General features: G+C 39.5%; 1 protein-coding gene across 1 annotated transcript in view; it reads right to left on the reverse strand.

Moving 5' to 3' along the window:
• Positions 1 to 24,376, reverse strand: part of MID1 (midline 1) — a 112,281-nt gene that overhangs the window by 82,141 nt on the left and 5,764 nt on the right. The window contains exon 2 of the mRNA XM_009287839.2: positions 17,051 to 17,766. Within this exon, the coding sequence (XP_009286114.1) occupies positions 17,051 to 17,710 (660 nt within the window). The 5' untranslated portion in view covers positions 17,711 to 17,766. The remainder of the gene's footprint in view (positions 1 to 17,050; positions 17,767 to 24,376) is intronic.

The raw sequence follows: 24,376 nt of genomic DNA on the forward strand, positions 1-24,376 counted from the left end.
TCTTTAGCAAATGATTTTTTTTTGCTTTTCATCAAAAACCTGAAACTTTCCTCTTTCCCCCTCCTCCCTTTTTCAATTAGTTCTGCTGGCACTGCTGTCAGTTGCTGCTTCTCCAACTTTGCCAGTAACTGCTATGCACTAAGGAATAAAAAAATTTTAAAAAATGAGAAGATAACGTGAAGGACTTTGTTGGCTTCATCTGATCAGCTGTCCCTGAGCTGAAGTGTTAGGTAACTCCTTTGGGAACATGTGATGTTAAATATTCATGGATATCCAATTCTGAAGCCATCATACTGAATATTCATATTGGAAACACAATCCCAGGAGCTTTGCTTAGCATATAAAAGAACAGAAGCATAGCTGTTAAACTAAAGTATGCTTTAAGCCGCAATATTTCATATATGCTTAATTAGAATGGGCATACTAAGGCTTATTAAACATAAACATTTAAAGGCTCAGATTTGGCCCCAATGCAAATTCCTCTCTCCTGAAATTAGAATTTAATTTGGGGTCACTTTTACCACAAATTAGAAATAAAACCTGCTTTCTGATGAGACGGGATGACACTGGTTTTAGTTTTACAGTTTTGTAACCAAGAAAATGATTGTAGTAGTCACTTCATTACAACTCTTGGCACTTTAATGACTGCTTGTTTGATCTTGAACAGCCCAAGCAAAGACAATGTTGGTGTGTTCAGCACACATTCATCACGGAAGTTTTTACACATGTTTGAGTTGTGTGTTGTATCTCCATGTGCCAGCCTGGGTCCTGACAGCTTCAGGGGAATTCATCACGCAAGAGGCCAAGCTGCCCAACATCACTGCTTTCCCCCAGATGGAGGTCATTTAAGTTACAATCAAGTGTCCACACACTTGCTGACAGCATGCGGGGGGGGGGGAGCGCGTTTTTTGGGCTGGGCATGATGCCCCAGAGCTACCCTTGCCTGCTTTGGGGCTGCGACTCTTCCTACCCTGATGGCGGCAAAGCCGTGGCTCCCACAGGCTCCCTTTGGTGGACCCTCTTTCCTCATTGACCTTGTCACCGTGGAGCACGGTGAAAATTTTTCTCATGTAACCGATCTAAGGTTTCTCCTCCTGTCCTCCCCTTGCCTTCCCAATAGGCTTTCCAGCATGGCTTGGATTAGCCTTAAGTTCTTGCGGTTTCTTGTTTCAGATTTCGGTCTGGCCATTTGTCATCCTGGTTCTGTTTCTCCTCTCTCTGTTCTTAGAATGACAGAACACAGGATCACCTCTCTGGATAAGATTATAAATGCTTCGCTGTTGAGTTGCCAGTAACAAGTCTCTGCCAAATTTATATTCTAAAATTCCCCAAGCAGCAATTTAATTACATTATTTTGGATACAGCACCATAGCAGCTGCATTCATTTGATGAGGATTCATTATGGTTTATGGTGAAAACAATGGCAAATTAGCTCTGATGTGTTTTGGAATTTGCTCTTTATTTAGTTTAGAATAGCTCTGTTTTAGTGAGCATGACTCCCAAGCCCAGTTGATCCTGCAGTCTGTGAGAAAGTGGGAAGGCTCTGACAGGAGTTCTTAAAAATCAGATATATCTACACCTGTTGCAGCTCAGTTATTGAAGTCCTGCTGGTTTGCGGTTAAAAGGGAATTACCAGACAGATCCATTCCACTATATTTTAAGGAATATTCCAGGCCTATTTCAAAAGTCATGTATATAAATCAAAATAAATACATAAATAACAAATCCTCAGTTTTGCCCATATTTTTATGGACGAACTTTTTCCAAAGCAGAAAAGATTATATCCCTACTAGAAATTTAGTCAGGGTTCTCAAGGAAATCTAAAACAAATTACTTCTGTGACTGCTTCCAAGCTCAAACTTTAAGCCAGATTTGTGAAATATTTGTTCAATTTCTTGGAACTGTCTGGAGGACTTACAGTAAGTTCTAAGCACATGCTAGGGGGTGACATGAAACCTAAGTTCTAAGCACATGCTAGGGGGTGACATGAAACCTAATCATAGGGCAAAATTCGTAGCAGGGGGGTAAAAAACTCCAAAGATCAAATGTGTTCTCCTACCACTATTCCCAACAAAAGCCGCAGCTTCACATTAGAAGCTACATTAGAAGCTTTTGCCAGAGTGCTAACATCATGTGAGGGGCGTAATTTCTGCAGGGAATTTTTGTACTGAAAAAAGTCTTTGTACCGGCATAGTTATAGCACCATTTTTGTACCTCTGTAGTTTATTTTGCTTTGTTTATCAATACAGTTGGTTTTATTCGCAAAAAAGTTTTTTGGCCACTTAACGACACAAGGAAAAAGAAAGCTTTCTTTTTTCAGCTTTCCTCAAATTCTGAAAGGTTGACTCAATGTCAAGAGTCACATCTGTACATCTTAACAGCGGTCTGTGCTGATAAAAAGAACAACCCAGAGCTGGACATAGAGAAGTTGCTATATCCCCTTTTTATACACAGTTAAGGGCTATAGGTAGAATTGCTCCTCCTTGCTTAGGATAGTATTTAAAGTCCATTCAATTACTTTCCTCCCTGTCCTACTCTGCAAGATCCTCTTCTTTACTTTGTGCCAGAACCAAAGTAAGTCTGACCCATTGCTGAGTCATTTCAACTTGCTAGACATCCAGAAAATTATTCACTTACTATGCGGAGTTCTTTTTTACTGACCTTGAGAGCTGGCATAGCTCAGGTTGAGATCAGACAGGCATGGCACAGATGCTGAGGAGGAGGTAGGGATGCACCACTACAGGAGGGGGAAAATGGTGGACCCACAGAAACCAGCCATTAAATTGATTTGGCTGCTGGGAAACTATTTTAGGCACCTGACTTGTGCATCTACTATCAGCATCTAGTGCAGCAGTCTTCCTAGAGTACACTTGTGCGGTCAGTGAAGATGGCTGGGTGCCTAAAGAGGGAGAAAATGGAGCAGACTCAGTGGTCCCACCTCACGCACGCCTGCACCGCTGCATTGCCGGGGCTGCTCACTGCCAGCAGAAAAGGCAGGGAATCAGCTCACCAAAGGGTCGCACAAGTGCCGGAGCTGCTTCAGTTGGGACAGCAGTAGCATGCAGGAAAGAGAGTGAGAACGACCTAACAGAGTGAACCGTTTTTTGGCAGCAGCGGGCTTGTTAAATCAGTTCAGTGATCCCATAATGTACTCTATGTGCTAACAGTATAAATAAGAAAAACCCCAAATAGTCAACAATAAGTACCTAATAAATAAATAATTAGTAAGTAAGAATAATAAAAAAAATCCAATAATATTTGCTGAAGCAATGTGGGATTCTGCTGGTATGCCTGAGGCCAGAATTTGGTCTGTACTGTAAAAATAACATAAAGCAAAAGTAGGAAAAGGGCCAAATTTTTAAGACTGGACAGAAGGCCTTTTACTCACACTACCAAGCTCTTACCGCTTCACAGCACTAGAAACCCATTACATGAATTCTGACTCTTAAGCAAGAATACTGAAATTACGTATATACTATATAAGAGAACAAAACCCCGAAGCTTCAAAACACTTTTCTACCTGGCATGCCCAGTTTAAAATGGCTTCCCGTTACTGAAGCGCTTAGCTACACTCCAGGGTTTCCGACAGACTTTCCCTATGAATTTTTCTGTAGAAATAATGACTCAGAGAGAGCAGCCCTGAGACAGGCAGCTTCCAAGATCGGATATTTGCCTGACCTTGCAGACCTCCTCAGGAAGGAAACGCGTTCCTCCAAGGAAAACATGTGACAGCAGATTCAGAGCCCGTTCTGCAAGCAGGAGGCATTCAATGAGGCACTCCGGTCTTGAACTTCAGGGTGAACTGGGGTTCCTACCATGCTTAGAATATGTCGGGGAAAAAAAACATAAAAACCAAACATCCTCCCCTTTACTTTTCTGTTGGTTTCTTCCTTGGAGTGACAGTTTCATTGCTAACTATAAGCAGAGTCATTACAAAATAAGCTCTTCCACATCTGAATTTGTAACTTGTGACAATCATCTACCTGTAACCCAACAATTTACTTGTACCCCTATACTGCAAACACTCAACTCTGCACACAATAGAAGCAACAATTAGACTAAAACAGCTTCCTAATTTATTCAAAATAATTTTGATATTGTATGCATTAAAATCTAAAGCCTTCACTGACTTTAACAGTGCTGAAATTAAGCATTATGAGATTTAAGAGCAGAACTCCAAGTCGGTTTTGTTTGCTTGTTTGTTTCTTTGATTTTTCCTAAAGGGTAGTAGTGATTTATTTGACAGAAAAATTACATTGCTTTCAAGTGAGAACATGCAAACTGATTTAGGCAGAGCAAGAACCCACTTAAAACTGCTCAAAATTCAGACTTCATTTAAATGTTTTTCAGGTGTTCAGAAAAAAGTTTTATTAGCTTATCACTCTCTTTACCCAGCCTCTTTTAACAAAAGACATTACAAGAAAATTACTAATCTAAAGAGGTGGTATTACTTACAGTAATTCGCTACATGTTCAGACAAAGGTTTTCAATTTGTATAAATATGGACAAAGCTGGAAGTAATCAAGTAAATTAAAGGGGTAAAAAAAGGTTCCTCTGATAATATTCTTACCCAAAAAGAACTACACTAATTCATAGCATCCTGCCTGCATAAGAATTTCAGTGCATCAGAATTTCGGGAGAGCTAGAGCACGTGTCTGCCAAGTCTGAAAAGAAAGCTAATTCAGCAGAGGGAAAGACAACGTAAAAACCACAAAAAAGCTTCATGGTTGCTGCTCTAATTGGTGGATCTGAATGGAAAGGTCACTTTTTCCTCAAGAGAGATCATAAGAAATGCTCAAAAGAGGGTGAAAACATTATTGTATGTCTAATATAATGCCCCTTCCCCCCCCACGCTGCAGCATATTTTTTAAGTTGAAGGTTGTAATCAAATGCAGGGGAGAGAACAACGCCTGCCCATACTTAAGGCACATGAAAGAAAAGATTGCATCATCACACAAATTCACCCAAAGTTTGCATAAGCTCACCAGGCATCTCGAGTGGGTCCTTTCGGTAAGTGGGCACCTATCACCCCTTCTTGGGGTGAAAAGGGGCCTCAGTGCAGGAGCGCCCTCACATGGCACAGTTTTCAGTGTATGGATGAATTTTAACCCTCCGTGCCAGCCTTCCAAGAGCAAAGCCCGCACTCGCAGAAAAGCAAATGTGGCTCAGTCCCGCCAAGCTGAAGAACACCCCGTGCAACGGGAGAGCCCCAGCGTTGGTAGGGCCATCCTGGAGCGACCCACTGCCCCAGCAGTCCCCAGCATCTGCGTACACAGGGGAAGCAGGAACCGCAGGAAAGACCACACAGCGACCAGGAGGTCCATGACTACTGGAAAAACACAGGGGCTTTCTCTCCCAAGCATTCACCTCTACCAAGCTCTTGCATATCTGCACATATATTTTTCCCCTTTTATAGTTTACAGAATATAGTCAGGTTTGGTATATTGGGACAGGCATTGAAAACGTCTATTTTTGGACTGACAAATTTTAATTTTTTTTAAAACTGATTATGTCAGTCAAATATTATTCGTAATATTTTGATAGTTCCTTCAATTATTCCTTTGCAGGGATTTCTTGCATTTATTCCTTTGAAGGGATTTCTTGCATGTATGTGTTTAGAGTCTTTGGGCCACAAATAAAACATTTCAAATACTTACTCAGATGAACCGTCATCCATACACTGATCAATATGTTTTCTTCTGTTTAGTAACTTATTATTAAGACAGATATTACTCAAATTCAGTTTGAATGAGTTATATTCTCCATATGCTGCTGGCTTAATCTGGAAATGAAGGGATTTCTTGCATGTATGTGTTTAGAGTCTTTGGGCCACAAATAAAACATTTCAAATACTTACTCAGATGAACCGTCATCCATACACTGATCAATATGTTTTCTTCTGTTTAGTAACTTATTATTAAGACAGATATTACTCAAATTCAGTTTGAATGAGTTATATTCTCCATATGCTGCTGGCTTAATCTGGAAATAAAGTTTGCACACACTGTCATTAGCTACAGCCTAATGAGTCTGCTTAATGCTTCTACCACGGGGGACATATGCTGTGAACAGCTGCCTGTCTTTAATCTCTTTTAAAGCTTGACTGTATCATAGCAAATAACAAAACTTGGGTTCACAGCCTCACATTTCAGAACAGCCAGCACAACTCCAGAAGTGCGGAGATGAGTTTCAGTGGGGAGGCTACTGTAACGCAGCAGCCTACAGCAACTGCCAGCTGGTAAAGCAGGGTACCCTACCAGGGTGCACAACTGTCCCGAAAACTAGAAGAACATTAATCTATATAACTAATACAGCAACGCAGGTTCTTCTTTTTACTTTGTCACAGGATGTTATTGTTTCTCTAGTAGTCAATGAAAGATGATGTTTTGGGTTTTTTTTACCTTTAACTAATTTTACCTGTCAGCCAGACTTAGATATGGAAAATCTCTCCGACATTCAAATGCATTACAAGCTTGAATTGACATTGTTATTCACAGATAGCATGAAATCTCAGTATAAACTGCATGGGGAAAACAGGAGAGTTTGGCAAGTCATAAAAGTATCCACATATATGCAAACGAAATTTAAAGAAAAGAAAAAAACTGGATTATTTTGATCAGGGAAGCACTTTCATTATTTTTTTCTTCATCAGCTTCAAATTAGTCATTGCTTCCTCCAGCTCTGATACTCTGAGCGTGCTAAGAACTCTTCCAGTACTATCTGCCATCAGAGATGTTTCAGCTTATTTGTAGCTGAACAGGTTAGTATTTATCTTCTGAGGTAAAAATGGAAGTTTAATACCTTTAAAGTATGTATTTCAAGATGTGTATGCATTATAGGTGGAGTTACAGGAAACAATACAGAAAAAATGCTGGAGTGGCTTATGATTTTAGGCGTACCCCGGAACAAGACGCATATTAGCAATCCCATCCTGATACTAGTCCTGGGACCCAAAAGTTCCGTCCCCCTCTCGCCGCCATCTCTTCACTCAGCCTAACAGCAGATTGCTGCTCCCATCTTCATCTGTCCTGGTATTAACAATGATGATTTATCACCCACAACTGGTGAGCGTATGGTAAGTAATAGTGTAAGAAATGATTCATGAAGTATGGTACTAGGAATTAATGGCATCAAAAAGGCCCCTTTGTACTTTTTAGCTTTTGGAGAAAAGACTATACATTTTATTACTATTTATTGTAATTTATATGAGCTGTTGCATATGTTACATGAAAGATCTCTTCTCACTGTACCAGGTTTTTATCTTCATTTTATTTATAATACCCTTTGGAAAAAGAATGTGATATGAAAACCATAATTTCATTAAGAAATAAAAGCTGAAACACGAGATAGAAGAGAATCTCCATCTCATAAAATATGAGATAGAGATTCATGTTTTGCAATCTCTCATATTTCAGTTCTTTTTTTCAAATTTAGGGAGTGTAAATTTTCAGTCAATAGAGAGTACTGTCATAACAATGTACTAGCATCAGTTTGGACATCAGAATTAATTTGTTATTAGGCTGGCACATAAGACGGGACATACAGAGCCAGGAGTTGCACTGGGACCTCTTCTCCTAAACGAAGGGCACAAGAATCCACGCCTTTCAGCGTAGTGACAAGGGGGACTGAGGCTATTGTATTTCATACCAGAATAGTTATAAGAAATCAAATACTAGTGCCTCCACTGACTAGTGGAACTAGCCAATATTAATTTAAAACTTTTTTCATATTTAATCTTACCCATTTACATGATGCCAACAGCTCGCCTGAATATTACTGTGACCACATAAAATTCCTATGTATCTGTCATGCTTGCTTTCGTATTTTGTTCTAAGCACAGCTGAATTCCTTGAAGCTGGGATTACATCTCATGTACTTATACAAGATCTTATATTACAGGCTCAATTTTTTTTGAATTGAACCTTTGGGAATTACTATAGCAAAATTAAGTAAAATCATTTCTATACTTTACAGATGGGGTTGGCAGAGATGGAACACATCTATGTACAGTGGAACACCATCTATTCCAAAGTCACAAATGCCCACAGAGATTTCCTTTTTTTTTTTTTCTTAACCCCCCCCAACTTCCACATAGATACGAAGTTGTATATTGTATATTACTCCACAAAAATATCCTTGCCTTTTCTAATTTTCAGCATTAGGTTTCTCCTTGCCTTTTCAAATTTTCAGCATTAGGTTTCTGCAGCCAATGTCCTGTAGGCCACTAAAAGGCTATGGATGAGGGGTCTGTCGTAGTTTAGAAGATCATTCTCCATATCACAACTAATTGAACAGATAAATCGCAAAGGAAAAAGCCAGCCATAGGCACTCCAGTTACATTTCTCATCTGTGCTGAATTTGATCCCTCTCATACTGTAAAATAGAATTATAGGATTATACTGCTACTTTATGTTATTATGGCCAACATACTGAAGGAAGCTAAAATTGCAAAGTTTCAAAAAAGACGACTGAGATTACATTTTGGCAGGAAATTTTCATTTCTCCAAAAATGCAGATGTTGTGAGCATGGAAAAAAAAGCTTTCAAAGCCAAACTGCTGCAACTTTGAGCATGCATTCAATACAAACACATAAATAGCCCAAAAATTCTGGAAATGCAATAGTGTTGTAATTGAGATGGATGGGGAAATATTTCTACAGAAACATACTCCTGACTAGAGACTCATTGCTGTCCCTTTTTCTTCCCTTTCCAGTTTTCAACGCACAGAATCTCACAGAGCTCTTTCAGAGGAGACAAGGTGTATGTGCAAACACACAGGTGCTAGGAGGCGGCACAGAATTTTCTAAATTTTGCAGTGCAATTCTAGCTACAACAAAGTCTCACATCTTGGTAACTGGGGACAGCTGAAAGCGGGCCGGTAAGCTCTAACGGAGGGGACCTGTAAGGCACAGAGGCAGCGTAGAGCTCCAGTCCCTAGAGCGCTTTTGTCTGAGGCGTTAAAACAACCCTGCACGTGCTCCCCTTCCACAGTCATAAACTGGGATATTACATAGGACCAACACCCCACACAAAGGAGAAATTCATAAACCAAGCGACACTTCCACTCCAGCTTGCAGAAATTAAAAAAGAAAAGGCTATCGTAAAAAGCAATCCTGCTGGCACCATCAAGGCACATCATCAAGGAAGTCAGTGATATATTACTTATTAGCTACCCAACATGTTCTAAGCATTTTACTCATGAAGACAATGTGCTTTCAATTAAGCATTTATACTGTAAAAGGGTAAGAATCGCTTAAGTAAGCATTTACAGAAGGTCTAGGAATAATTCAGTAGTCACACTATGACAAACAATCTAATTTTCCATTTTCTTTGCTCCTCCTTCATTTTTCACTAACTTTAGATAACTGGAAAACAGAGCAGGCTCTGTCTGATTTGCGAGAGCGCATTATAAATGGGATGTGAAAGCTGTGAAGGGCAGGAATCCCCTCGCCCCACGTCCTCAGTGTGGGTGCTCACTCTCGATGGCAGTAACGTCCTTCCCAGCAAAAGAAAAGGCTTCCTGCGTGGAGGGTCAAGGGATGCCAAGGGAAATAGGGGGCTGGATGGCTGGTTTTGGGGAGAGGTAAATACAGGTGGGAGAAAGAGGGAACGCCCATATCAGGCTTTGAGTCCAAAGGGTGCTTTAGCAACCCAACACGGCTTTCCAGTCCGTGACCTTCTGGAGGAGATTCCCTCTCCATGGACTATTCAGGCTTTCCAAATTAGGCACCGTTTCTGATTGGTATGATCCCCTATGTATACATTCACAGTGCTGAGGATACATACAAGTATTATCAATTTGCTAGGAAGTGTACATTTTGCTGAAAAAAGAGGGCCAAAGAAAATCATAATAGATGTACACTTATAAAGCCTGAAATGGAAAGTAGTGTACTGGGATCATTGCTGGATTTGTGTTTTAAGATCAGACAATATGAAAAAAAATATAATAGGTCATGAAAATTGTTCAACATAAGATGAAGAACTAAAATGCTTTAATCATGCTCCTATGATTGTATGTCATTACAGGGCAGAGTTAAAGTAATTTGGATGTCTCTTCATGGAGTAATTTAACATATTAAATTAAAGCTTGAGAGAAATCTGAATATTGAGTGTTCTGCAGTGCTTATTTGGGAGATATTTACATCCAGGTTTTGGGGTGGGTTTTTTTCCTATTTAAAGCATAGTATTAACCACCTTCACCTTTGTCTGAAAATGTATTTGCTGTCACATTATTTTTTTAAATATTTGCATTAAGATAAGGTTATACCTTAAAATAAGTTCAGAATATACACACCTAACACATAGACATACATATTCATACCCTTCCACACACCTCTCAATGCCACCAGAGTGTGAGTTTTAGCCTACTGTCCGTGGTAAGTGTTTTTAGCCATACTCCCCCCCCCAACTAGCTTTATCATTCCCCAGTAAAGCACTAAAAGAATTAGCTTACTCATTCTATTTATCAGTTATAAGAGAACGTACTGTTATGCCAAAACCCGTAAATGTTCTGCCTTTGAAAGGCCACTTGTTTGTAACTTTTCCTCTTACTAACCTTATCTTTGTTACTCAGGTAGGCAGACACTACATTTCCTAAACAAAGGGTCAACCTGTGCCCAGTGTTCTAAAACAGTTCATTATTTGCCCTTAACTTCATCTATTTGCTTCATTTCCATTTTCATTGCTTTATTTTTTATTGCTTTATTATTTATTGTTTAAACACAAATTCTCATTCTGAGGAAGTATCTGTCGTTTTGTATTCCACCAACAACTTTCAAGCATCATATTGACTATAAAAGCATAAGCAACGAAGGGTCAGTCAAGAGGTCATTACAATAAGCAAATTCAGAGCTAGAACATGGACTTGAAGTCCATTATCTGAACAGTTTGGACCAGATCCATGGGAAAGTATGAAAATACATTTTACTTAATGCCTACTCTGGCTTCCCTGGAAACCAGAATCACGAGAACAAAGATGATAATGCCGTACTATTTACAATTTTATTTTATTCTCTTGTTCTTCCTGAATAGATTATGCCTTCAACACCATCATTTCCACTAAAAATTGAAGGAACTAAGTACTATGTGAATATTTTTGAAAGACTTGCCAACTGTTAAATTTGTGAAAGTAAGTTTTAAAAAGCTATGGCTTATATTATTTAAAGGATCTTAGGCAGATAAAAGAAACATAATCTCATAGTACTTATAGCTATTGTAAAGTCATAGTTCATTATCCACAGTCATAAACACAAGGAACTTCAAACTAGGCTAAAAAGTCTAAAATTTAAAAAAAAAAAAAAAAAACAAAGCAAACCCCCAAAAACCCAAAAAAGGACTAATGTTGTTATTACTGTATTGACATTTTCTATTATCCTTCTAAACTCCACCAAAGAAATACCAGATGGAGGAAACACAGCCACCTGAGATAACACTAGACTAAAGAGAGAATGTTCTGAAGTCTGCCTTAATATTTATATATTAATGTAATAAAATAAGTGTAGCTGGAAAACCTTTGTAGTAAAATAGTTCATTCCTACATTGATCCTCTTCCATGCAACAACTTAATATTTTTGGATCTTTGCAAATACTGAAGCACAGCCAATTAGTTATATTTTTGCATCTATTTCTGGGTTAAGTAATATCAGGTAATATTCCATACTAATAGATGTGACCATTCATCATTTTAATTTCATAAAAAATGAATACACTGAAATATCTGTCAAGTAGTATCTAATCGAGTAATAATCTAATACTAATATCAAGCTGCATCTAACCTAATAATAATGAAAGTCCATGAGTTCCACATTTTGTCAGGTTGGATATAGTGTTTTAACTGTATGTTAAACCTGCATAACTGGCACTATAGAAAGTAACTTTCTACACTCTGAATCTATTAAGTACAATGTAAGGAAAAGTGCCACTTATCTAAATGTTTAATAACACATATCACTGTAACACTGACATACTATGTCTTTACATATCAGTTGGATTTTTTTTTTTTTTAGTGTAAATAGCTTCCATTAAATAGGAAGTTAGTAAAGTTAGGGGAACTATAAATTTAGATGTGAAAATATTCAGCTACTAGAAAAAGATATATGCATGGAGTATTAAAAATGGATACCAACTAAAACAATTAATGTGTAGTTTATATATATATATGATCAAATATATTTTTACTGACCTACACATATATATGAAACTGTATATATTTTACTTAAAATATAGGCATACGTGTATTTATTCAAATTCAAGATTCTAGATATTCATGAACTTAGACACTAATAGAAAGTACATGTATTTCTATGCTATACAAATAAGTCTACGTACACGTACATACAAACATATGCAGTATTGCCTTTATATACTAACACATGTACTATAAATATGTGCATAAAATGAATAAAATTTATATAGACATATATTTACATGTATGTGCATAACATATTTATATGTAAGTCCAGAAACCAATATTCCTGGATTGTCAACCCAACTGTTTGTACGAGTATAGATCTGTAAGTGCTGGGTGCTTATGTTATCACAGTATACCAGCTAATGATCACGCTGCACCTACAACATTTCGCAAAATAAAAATAGTTGGAAAGTTTCAACACGTATTTTGCCAATATCTCTGCAAAGACATTTAAATATGAACAGTTTCTTAATTCATAACATACATAGCAGGGAAGCAGACATATTTTTGCGCTCTATTTGTAGAAGCTGTGGACTTGACAGAGTCTCCTATCTTTACACAATCGAAGTAGGCTTATAAGAGTTGAATGCAATTCTCCCGACATGAAAACAGTTTATGGCTGCTTCCCACCAAAAAATATGTGTGAGTAATTGAATTGACACACCACAGAAAACCGAACCCTTGCATCCTGAATCAACAGTGTAGGAAAGATAGATGTGTATGGATTCTGCCACTAAAACTAAATGAAAACCACACAAACAAGAAGCTCCCTTTTGTTCCTGGAATTGCTGAGTGCCATTCAGAAGGCTGCCCTGCCTTCATAAACATGCCCAATATACGTCAGCACTAATAAAATTCAAACAAAAACATGGAGAACCACAGCTAACCTACAGCAGTTTGATTCAACAAAAGATCCTTCTTGACTAAGCAGTACAAAAATTGTGCCAAAATTATTTTTTGGCAAGAACATATGCGTCAGCAGCCAGATTCTCAGTAAATATGAAGGCAAGTAAAAACATTGGTTTCAATGGAGTTATGCTAGCTTTACACCATTTAAAAATACGGCTTACCATCTATCTTCCTCTTTTGTTACACCTCCTCTTGGCTCTTCGCTAATATTAAATGAGTGATATCTTTCCATCCACACCTTGTAACTTCTTTCTCCCCAAAATATTCTCTCTTGTTCAAAATAAATCTTATCTTTTCATTTACTTATCATTTTCTTCTGTATAAATATATCTATAGAACAATGGTAATATTATGAATTTTCTCTGAAAAAAATGAACGTACTTTTAAATTGTCTTTTCCTTTTCATTGCAGCAAGACAAAAAGCAAAGAATCAGTATCAAAAGTAATTAGCCATAAATATTTTCTTTGAGGTACTATGGTGGGGTAAGCATAAACATTTGCACTTGCTATTTTTAAAGCCGTCATTGTTTATGCAGCTAAAAATTATTTCTAATTTATACCACAATTTTGACAAACACCTCATAAATTCAGTGTATCACCAGGATATTTTCTCCATTTTGGTCATGGTTTATCATTTTCCCATTTTTAATATGCATCTGTCTATAATCTACTTAAAAAAAACCCCAAAAACACAGCTATAAACACTAATCGAACTACAAGCGTGAAGGTATATCATGTGGTTGTGTAGCTAAGCAAGAAAGGACCGCTCCTGGAAGAACACAAGTGCCGTCAACCCCCTCCGCTCCAGTACAAGTTGAGAAAGAAAAGCACCTCTCAGGGTTGGAGCCGCAGTTGCCAAAGGAAAACACTTTCTCATTTTGAGGTGTCCACAATTGCTATTACACTGACTGTTAAACACACTTCAGCGTAGACGCCTCTCTTGGACAAGTGTACAGAACTCCTAATTAAGGACTTTCATTTTTGCCACAAAAGGAGCTAGATTGTAATGGCATCTTTTGTCCTGTGCTTAATGAAGGGTGAGATATTGTTTAAATAATTAGTAACACCGCTGGAAGAGAATGCAAGTAATTAGCATAGCTTGACACCCAGAGCAACACCAGTTGCTGTTGTTAGCATCAACAATGTGTCAATTTAAAAAGAAAAACCACAAGAAAGAAAGTGTCACTTGAAGCGGTTTTGCTTTTCTTTTTTAAAGATACAATTAACCACCCACTTTTGAATGAATCCACTATACTATTGGCTACTGCATGCTCATTCTTTCAGAATTTTTTTTTTAAAGATTTGGGTAGCCTGTATGTCAAACCCCATGTATATTAAAAACCTGCAGCAGCAATATAGCAAGCAACAACCCGTTTTTTCAGGTGGGGATTTTCTGATCCACTTGAACATTGAATTTGCCAATGGCGTGTGCACGTTATCTGTAAGTTAACAACGACCATCTGCAAGCTCGTACCTAAGATTTACATGAGCAGCATGACCAGTGACTCAAGAGGTCGTATCACCATTTATGAAGGTGGAGGCCTGAACGTGAAAATAAACCTAAAATTCTTGCCTGTCAGCTACCAAACACTGGTGTGAACAGGTATCGTTCCTTTACTCCTGAGGGATAAATGCCAATCTACGGAACTGAAAATCTCATTCTCTGAGCTTGACATAAAACGGCACAAATTTCTGAAATGGAAGAGGCAATGAGGAAAGGAAAGACATAGTTTTCAGATTACCTTCTTATGAACAGAGAATGGACGCTGGATCTGGATGGAAACCAGCTAGCCTACTGTTCCTGGGCTCAGAGTATAAACGTGTCATAATCACTGGCATAACTGGCACGACTGATGTCATCGCTGGCATTAGCAAAGTGAAATAGGCTGCTTCATGACAAAGAGGATAGGAACTGGATTTCATGTAGACTAATAATTGTCTGTGTAAACTACTTTTAGACAGTTTGGGTACAAAGAAAGTCCACGTCTCAAAAAAATCATACAGACATTATAAACAATGCTAGGACTTGCCGTTATAAGGAAAGAGTTATTTGACTCAGGCCTACACTAACCGTTAAATTAGTACTTGAATTACTCTTCACGGAGGCTGGTGGAAAGTACTCTATTAGGCTTCTGCCAAGTTAGCTAAACTGGGTAACATCTAACGTGAATATTATTTACGTGTCTGATACCCTTTCAGAGTTTGCTTAGGCATCTTTGCACAGAAAAGCCATAGATCATGCAAAAATACCCTCATTTTTTTTCCTAATATCTGCAATATTCAGTCAAAGATCTCAAGAGAAGAGACATGCCTTTTAAAGTCTTCTTTCAAGACTTGCCATATCTACGTACATCAACACTAAGAAATGTTTACTTTTTTACAACCTCAAAAATATACTTATCCAGTATTTAATGTTGATGGTATTTCATGTGAAGTAGTGTATTCCTACTCATATAAAGTTGATAAACAATACCCTGTTAGCTTACTAAATAGTAGCACCTGTTAAGGACATAAAACCATTGAATTATTGAAAAGCACTGTAAGTCCATGCATCTTCTATTGACATTTATAGTCCATGCCCCATTTTATCAATGGCTAAACTCTTACCTATTAAAATAACAAACCAGTTCAGGAAAAAAAAGAAAGCAAAAATAACAACCCCTCCTTAGTAAATAAAAAGTCTTTAAGAGATGAAAGGAAGCTATCAGGTCCAGGTGAAGAAGCATCTTTCATTGCGTTAATACAATCATAGAATATGATCTGCATGTTTGCACATGCATAGAGGCACAAAACCCACACAGCATGTGTATGCAGATTTCACCTGCAATCACCTAAAGTTATCACAGACGTGTGCAGCCACACATTTTTGTCTGAAGGTATTTAAGAAAACCCTTCCAGTTAGTTAAACCTATTAATTCAGGGTTTTTTTCCCACCTCCAAAATTCTGTGTGAGAAGGCTGGCAGATAAGCTTTGCCCCCCACACTTGTGGTTTCTCAATTGCAATCCATCTTTAAAAAATCCCCCTCCCCAGCCGCGCGCAGGCACACGCAGACCGTCTGGAGGGAGTGGGTGGAGGAAATCATGGGATGCGTAATTCCTGCCTTTGCTCTCCAGCAGCACCAAAGTCGGCATGAGAGGAACGTACACCCAGGTGGGTGGGAGGCCACTCGCCTTGGCCTCACTGTTCAGCAGGAGTTTTGCCTCCGCTGGCAGCCTGGAGAGCCGCCAAAGCACCCCGAGACCTGGCTGCCCACTGCCACCCCACCCAGGGCATCTTGCGTGGGGCCAGGGGGCTGCCAGAGCCACCCGGCTACCTGGCAGGAGATGTGCCGGGAGCTCGCCGAGCCATGGGAATGCCACAAGAAGCTCAGAAACAATTTTGGTTTTGTTTCCAGGACTGCACCGCCTGTGAGCCCGAGTGGGGGAGCGGAGCCGGCATTCGGTTTCCCTGGCTGGACGGGCAGCTGGCATCCCTGAAGCCAGCACGGATAAATGCATCTCCTGTTAGCAGTGATGGGAAGGGCTTTTCACAATGAAAGCAACGAAATGAAAAATAATCAACAGCAGAGCGTATGCAAAGAATGTCTGACATTTCAATCAGCCACTGTGTATGTGCAGTCAGCACTAAACCTTGCCAGCTGCCACGAATAAAGCTGTAGGTAGATAAGAAAAATCACCTAAACAGTAGTATATGCTGCATATTCCTTATGATAGCTATATAGAGAAATCAAAGCACAACTGAGGAATCTTTCCTTAAGCAAAATCTGACACCTTTTAAATGGTGATGAGCAAACGCACATACAGATCTGTATATGTATCTCGTCCGATTAGAGACCGCGCACCTACATTTCCCAACCCCTGCCCAAATGAGGAATTTAGCATGCAACCAAAGGGCACTTTCCTTCCCAACCACACGCTGCTTGGCTAGAAAGGACGATAGGTAGCACTAACCTTTAGCTTGTCATAGCGCTCACTTAAAGCTGCCACCTGATGGTCACGGTGTCGCCCGACCAGTTTACACAAGGCACATATTAACTGGTCATCAGTCACGCAGTACATGTTAACTTTCTCATCCTCATGCTCCAAGCACATTAATCCCCTGATGTGAGAGTCCGGGATGGGCTCGATGAGACGGTGGCCGGTGAACGGCTTCTTGTTGGGGTGAGTGGCTTTCAGGCACTCCTCACAGTAGGACACCTCGCAGGTAACGCAGGTTTTCACTGCCTCCTGGGCAGGGTCCTGGTCGCAGAACTGGCAGAGGACCTTCTCACAAGACGACATGCTGTTGCTATCGAACGCCCGCTCCCGGCGGGTCTCGCTAGGGGAATTGGGCCCGCTGACTGAGGCTTTCTGAAACCTGTCGATGATGTTCTGCAGGGTGACGTTGCGCTTGAGCCCGTCTAGACCGCGCTGGCTGAGGGTGATGACATAGCGGCAGGTCGGACACTGGAAGGCGGTGATAGACTCCACCGGCTCGTTGGTGGCGCAGTGGGAGACCAGGATGCGGTGCGCGCAGTTGAAGCAGAGGCTGTGAGCGCAAGGCAGCAGCAGCGGGTCTTCAAACAGCTCCAGACAGATAGGGCAGGTCAGTTCCGACTCCAGTGTTTCCATCTTCAGGCAAAGCTTTCTTGTGGCGTCAGCAAAATCCAGGGAAGCTGATCAGCTATCTGGAAACACATGTAAAATTCGATTAGGCGAGAGACAACATGAGGGGTCAGCCGTGGGGGGTTGTCAGCTTTCGCCACTGCTCCCGGGGCTATCAACCTACCATGCCAGGCGGGAGAGCTATCTGAAGTTTTGAACCTGCACATGCACACATCAAGGTATTTAAAACTGGACTGCTTCCCCCCCCTCCCCGTCCACTTAAGAATGCAAAACAAAAGCTCCTTCTTCCTGTCTTTCTCTTTCCTTTTCTCTCTCATGCAATTGAGGAAAACAGCAGATGTTTCTGTGCATTATTAAAACCCAAAATGATGACCTTCAAACAGCCTATTACAGCAAAATTACATTTCTTCTGCAGATGCTGCTTTTGGCTTCACTCACCTAGTAGTAAAACTTTTTAAAAAAACTTCACCTTTGTATAGCATTGTGCAAGGATCTGTCCAGATATTAGAACTGATAACCTAAAAATTGCCATTACAATTAAGAGTTATCAGATTGAAATTTTAATTTGCTATTATAGCAGTAGCACAGCATTTAGGGTACATGTCTGTATTTACTTGCTTAAATATATATCTGAAAATATACAGGGAATAACGTTTCTAGGAAAGCATGTGATATTTTACATATAATATACATGTATGATATATGTATCATCTACTAATATACTCCTCCTATGTAGTTCAAGAACATATGCAACTGTATTTATATGTACCTGTACTTTTGTGCATATGTACCTGTACACATATGCCCCAAAATATATCACATACATGTTTGTAGTAAGATAAATGTAGCTAGAGGATCACACAGTGTCATAACTGAAATGCCTAAAGGAAGGTGGATGAAGTAAATGATAAATAGTCGTTTAGCCCAAATTTCTGATGATCCTAACCTCTGGTACAAGAAGAGCCTCTAGAGAGTAAGATAGTAAAAATGTAGTGAGATAGTGAAATGTGTGATTTGCCTAGGAAGAGTTTGTGTGTGTGTGTGTGTGTGCATGCGCATCCGCTTTTGTGTGAGTACTCTCTACTGCTAAAACTTATGAACTACGGCTTGCTTTAGTGGCCTTGTTAATCACCTCAAGTGGATTAGGAATCAATGACTTTTAAATGGAGGGCATGGGATTTTCTGCAGAACGCAGCAGTACACCCCCATCAGAGATCAACTGAAACTTCATTTTGCCTCCTTTCCTGCACTCGGCGTTACAGAGAGTGGTTTTGAAAGAGTCGCCCTACGCAGCTCTCCCTGCCTAAGCTCCCATCAAGGGCCCGTCGCTGCTGCAAGCAGACAGGTCAGTGAAGCAGAAGCAAAAGCTATGCTTCACACTCACAGAGCTGTACCTCTTCACAGTACAATCTATTTAAGCTTTGTTGCTCATAACTGAGGACGGCTTCAGATGGCACAGCTGCATCGTCTTTACACTGTAAAGTCATTGTTTCGTTGTGTGAACTCTTGCCTTCTCCCCTCACCAGGGAAAAGGAAGGACGGGCAAGAATCCCCCACAAACAAACCTTGGTTCATTAAGGGTGAGGACAGCTCAGGGCTCATTAGCAGCCTTGGGAACCAAGCGTGCTTGAATCTTCTGTGCTTCGTGACAATTAGTGTGAGGAGGGCGGTGGCAGTGACAGGAATGCTACCTATAACCCCAATATGAACCACAGCAAAAAGGAGAGTTCAGCAGAGGCAAGGTTCAGACTGCCCATTGGTATTTAGTCCTCCTTGCTCTGTGGAAAGAACAGCAAGGCATCTATTCCAGAGGTATGCTTAGAAATTAGGATACTTTGCCTCTTTGCACTAATGCATCCTTTTATTCTGCCAAGAAATCTGAGCGTTTAAAAAATGCACTAACCCCATCACAAAATTTGCTTTCCTGTATCTTCTGTGACGCTAATCTTACTTGAAATAAAGTTCAGTTTGCCAAAGACTAATTCATTTATAACTATCCATCAGCTGCCATAATTGCATGGTGCATCTGGTCAAAATTAAAGGCCTGGCAATTTGATATAAGCAGGAAGACAACTCCCCTCCTCTCTTCTCAGCCATAGCCACACAGCACAGAAGAGATGAAAGCCTTTTCTGCAAACGAACACCAGTTTGTCTTTCCTCCTCTTCACTCTCTGTATCACAGAAGTCCCAGAAGATCAGAATCTCATTCACATTGTTTGAATCCCTTCCACACCGCAACTGTGTACCTCATCATCCACTTATCCTGCAGGCCGAATGTTGCGCTGGAAATGGGAGAAGGGGATTTGGGGTTGGCAGGAGACAATGTTTTAAAAAGGCAAACTAATCATTGCTCATCTATTGGCAGTCCGGTGAAAACCTACCAACCTTTTGGGTTTGTTTCTTAGGACCGTGTCTGGAATATGGGGCTTTCTTCCATGCTATCCTTTCTGTACAAAATCCCTCCTGCTCCTTCGTGTGCCAAACAGTTTCATTCATTCAGTTTCCTTCTTAAAACACTTTTTTTAACCAAAGGCTTTTTTATGGTACTCATATAAAAGAGAGGTACAGATAAACAGATAAAAGCAGCAGAACAACATTTGCATCACTGCCTCATGGAAAGATGTTTGAATCACCATCATGGCTCTACGTAAATACCACCATCTCAATTGATGACTAATTCTGATCTGTCTGACCTGAATGAGCAGCAGCTCAGCCCTGACTAATGCTATTCAGTATGAACAAGGGTGCCAAAATCTGATCTGAGACTGTAAACGTCTTGCAATAAGAGCCTATCTTCCAAGGTAATCAAAGCTAGCACACTGATAGAAACCAAAAAATGACATTTCCCTGTTTTCTTTTGCAGTTGCCAGTAAGTCAAAACACACTGCATCTGGGACTGCATAATGAATCCTTTAAGAGGCACTGAAGAGGGGCTGCATTTTCTGGGCCATCCAATGATTACTCTTTAATTGACTGCAATTCTGCTTTCACTTTTAGGAAGGTGCCTGAAGTACAGAGCATGCTGCTGATCCAGCTACAAAATCTTTCAAACTCCCAGGCCCTTGCCTTAAGGTTTATATTCAGTATTTTTTTTCTTGAGAGTGGTAGAGAATCCATAGCTACAGTAAACCGGAAGATTAGGCAGAAACTCAATACGCATGGTTTATATATGCACATGGCTGTATTCCATACTCAGCATGGCCCATAAACTGAAGGCCACATAGACAGCCTCCAGACACAGAAAGGAAAGAAAGAATTTTGAGTAAATAATTTCATATATGCAAAAATATGGAATTACTGGCAGAAAATTAGACTATTACCAAAATGTCACTGAAATGAGAAGTATTATCTTTCTACTCACAAGAGGTAGTTTTAAGAACAGATACCAAAGTAGAAGTGATTGTCAAAAGACAAGTGTTATTTGAAAATCAAAAATATACTTAAGTAACTTTGGATTTGTGACATCTCCCCAGCACATAACGATTAGTTATGCATTATGTGGTAAGCAATGCAGTAAATGAAATCCCAATCTCAACGTAGTTCATGGCAAGACTTCTACTAACCCTAGTGGAATTAGCATCTTTGTACCTCGTTTTAAGTATGACATATTTTGCAGGTGGCATTAATGCCTTCAGTTGCACAGAAGCGCGCCCAAAACATTTCAGAAGTAAAGAGGCACGAGACAAATTAAAACTAAAGCTGAACTAGATAAATTTCAGTATGTTAAGTACCAGTAGAGCTGAATAGATTAAAAAATCTGTCAAGCTGTTTCATAACTGGATACAATGCTATGCTGCAAAAATGCTGCATTACACCTTCCATCTGTTTGTACTTCAAAAATTATGGATCAGAGATACTACCAAAGTCCAGAAAACTGTTACCGCTGATCTCAATGAGACCCTAGTAATCAAAGCCCAAAAACACATTTCCTGAGGAGGACATAAAATAGGCAGTTCATCACTCTCTGAAACATTACTATTTATAGGAAAATCTGGTGATTTGGTGGCCCTGAAATCAGCCCGGGGATGACTGAAGGCTGACTCCTGATTTTCCATTGCTGGGAGTGCCAGTGTTATGGATGATCCCTACACTTTAAGTACATAAAGCAGTATATAGAAGCAGCAGGATAAAACCACCAGAAAGTGTTGGTGGGGGAGACTTCCATGAAGCAGAACTGTAAGCACTTCCTCACAGGAAGCAACATATTTCTATATTCTGAAGAAATCACGTGCTGTTAGAAAGATATTGCAAACCACACATTGCTACATGGAGCTGTTCTCATAGTAAATACCCCTATATGGCTCCTGTACACAGGCTAGCACTCTTTCTGCACCCAAACAACAATCAGAAAATGGCAATTAATGTCCAAAACAATTACCCTGCTAACCTCCTTGGGAAAAAGACAAACATCTAGCAGTAATACCATAGGACCTGGTGATGCTACAGTAATAAAATACTTCAAGAAGGCTAACAGCATTCTTTAAAGTTGGATCTGGATAGGACATTTCAGCCTAACTTGGTGTTAACTAGATGATCAATAATATTGGTAATTATTTACATTTATTTTATTAACAAAGTATTTATAGCATGATATTGCCAAAGAACATTCTTCACCCTAACTCAATACATTCAAGCCACAACATGGTATTTCTGAAGTGTTAATGTAATGTCTGAGGTAAAATGCCTAAAATATGAAACTACACTTAAAAACGAATATATCAAAAATTCCAGTATACTGAGGTCACTTTTTGTCAGTAAAACACTACAGAATTCTCCCCTCACAGAATAAATCATTAGCTATAAGAATAAAGTTAGCAGGCAATGTTTTAGCGTGCCACGTGTTGCCTCCTGCTCCTTTTCTACTCCAGCTGCTCCTGCAACCTTCAGGGGAGGTGAGAAGGGAGTCTACCAGGAGTGAAAAAGTGGTGGAAGAGGATGTCCTACAAAGCTTCGCTTTCCACTCTAGTAAAGGTGGAGCTCATAGCATGAATTAAAGCTGTTTCAGTGAACTTTTAAATTGTAGTGAACTCAATGACATTGAAGGAGGAAACAGAGCTGTAGGCCATTCTGCAAATTTTACGCATCTTAGTAACAAATCGCTCTGGGCAAAACAGCTGGACTTGTGCCACGTTCCAAAATTCCGTGATGTGTTATCTCTCTGGCAAAATCGCAGTTTGTCGTGTTTTGGTGAATTGTGGCCAAAATACACCCAAGCAGGTTTGAATAGCATTTTTCCTAATATTATTTTCTAACAATTTGTTGTGTTAAGGCTACTACTGAATGCCTACTACAGTAAGGCTATCTCAGCCCTGGTCCTCCATATATAGGAGTGTTCACAAATGGACACAAGACCACAGGCTAAATTAAAGATCAAACACTTGAAGATTAAGTATTTTTGTAGAAAACACTTGCCAACTTTTTCAGTTGGAAAATCAAATTTATTAAACTGCCATTATGTGAATATGAAATGAAATTTTGTATGAAATATGAACACGTAAGTATGAAAGGTAATAAAATGTGTTATGCATGTATGCATGCATGTGTGTATGCATACATATATGTGTCCTAGGTTTATAGTACAAGAAGAATTACAGTCAACACACACACACACTATTCTCGAATAAACTACGGCAAGTGCTTAAGCAGGCTACTATCATAGAATCATAGAATTGTTTAGGTCGGAAAAGACCTTTAAGATCATCAAGTCCAACTGTTACCCTAGCACTGCCAAGTCCACCACTAAACCATGTCCCCAAGCACCACATCTACATGTCTTTTAGATACCTCCAGGGATGGTGACTCAACCACTTCCCTGGGCAGCCTGTTCCAATGCTTGACAAGCTTTTCGGTGAAGACATTTTTCCTAATATCCAATCTAAACTGCCCCTGGCGCAACTTCAGGCCATTTCCTCTTGTCCTATCTCTTGTTACTTGGGAGAAGAGACCAACATCCACCTCACTAGAACCTCCTTTCAGGTAATTGTAGAGAGTGGTAAGGTCTCCCCTCAGCCTCCTTTTCTCCAGGCTAAACAACCCCAGTTCCCTCAGCCGCTCCTTATAAGACTTAATACACAGCTGTAGTTTTCAAAGTGGCAGTATTCTTCTGTTAAGTGCATTATAAAAGGAAAATTTTAAATTTACGTTCTTGCCATAAAATCTGCTATGGGCAATAAAAAAAAACACTTGCAATTTCTTCTGTTAGCTCTGGAAAAAAAAAAAAAAGAGAAAATGCTATTCTTTTTGCTATTTTCTATCCTGTTCTAGGATATACACAAAATTGTCTTGGGAACAACTTTTCCTTCCAACAGTGAATGTGATTGTTTCACATCACATTCAATAAACATTTCAAATGTGATTAAACCACTGGACTGCTTCATAGCCCAGTTTGTCCCAAGTCCATTACAGCTTTTACCTTCTGCAGCACAGACATTGAAGTATATGAGTACTCGTGATGCTAGTAATTGCCAGCAGGACAGCTAGTGAGATATTCGTGTAATTAATGTAATTTGTGTAAGTAGTGTAAAAGGAACTAATAATCAAAACTTGGAATTTTTTCTTTAGAAATGTTTAATGAAAACTTCTATAATGCTAAAGAAAGCAAGCTGCACACACCCTGAAGCAAACACATACTTGTTTTCCCACTGGTTTTTATCAAAGCAGTGCAAATTAATA

The sequence above is a fragment of the Aptenodytes forsteri genome, unplaced genomic scaffold (assembly GCF_000699145.1).
Source record: "Aptenodytes forsteri isolate BGI_AS27 unplaced genomic scaffold, ASM69914v1 Scaffold200, whole genome shotgun sequence".
In the NCBI taxonomy this organism is placed as follows: Eukaryota; Metazoa; Chordata; class Aves; order Sphenisciformes; family Spheniscidae; genus Aptenodytes; species Aptenodytes forsteri.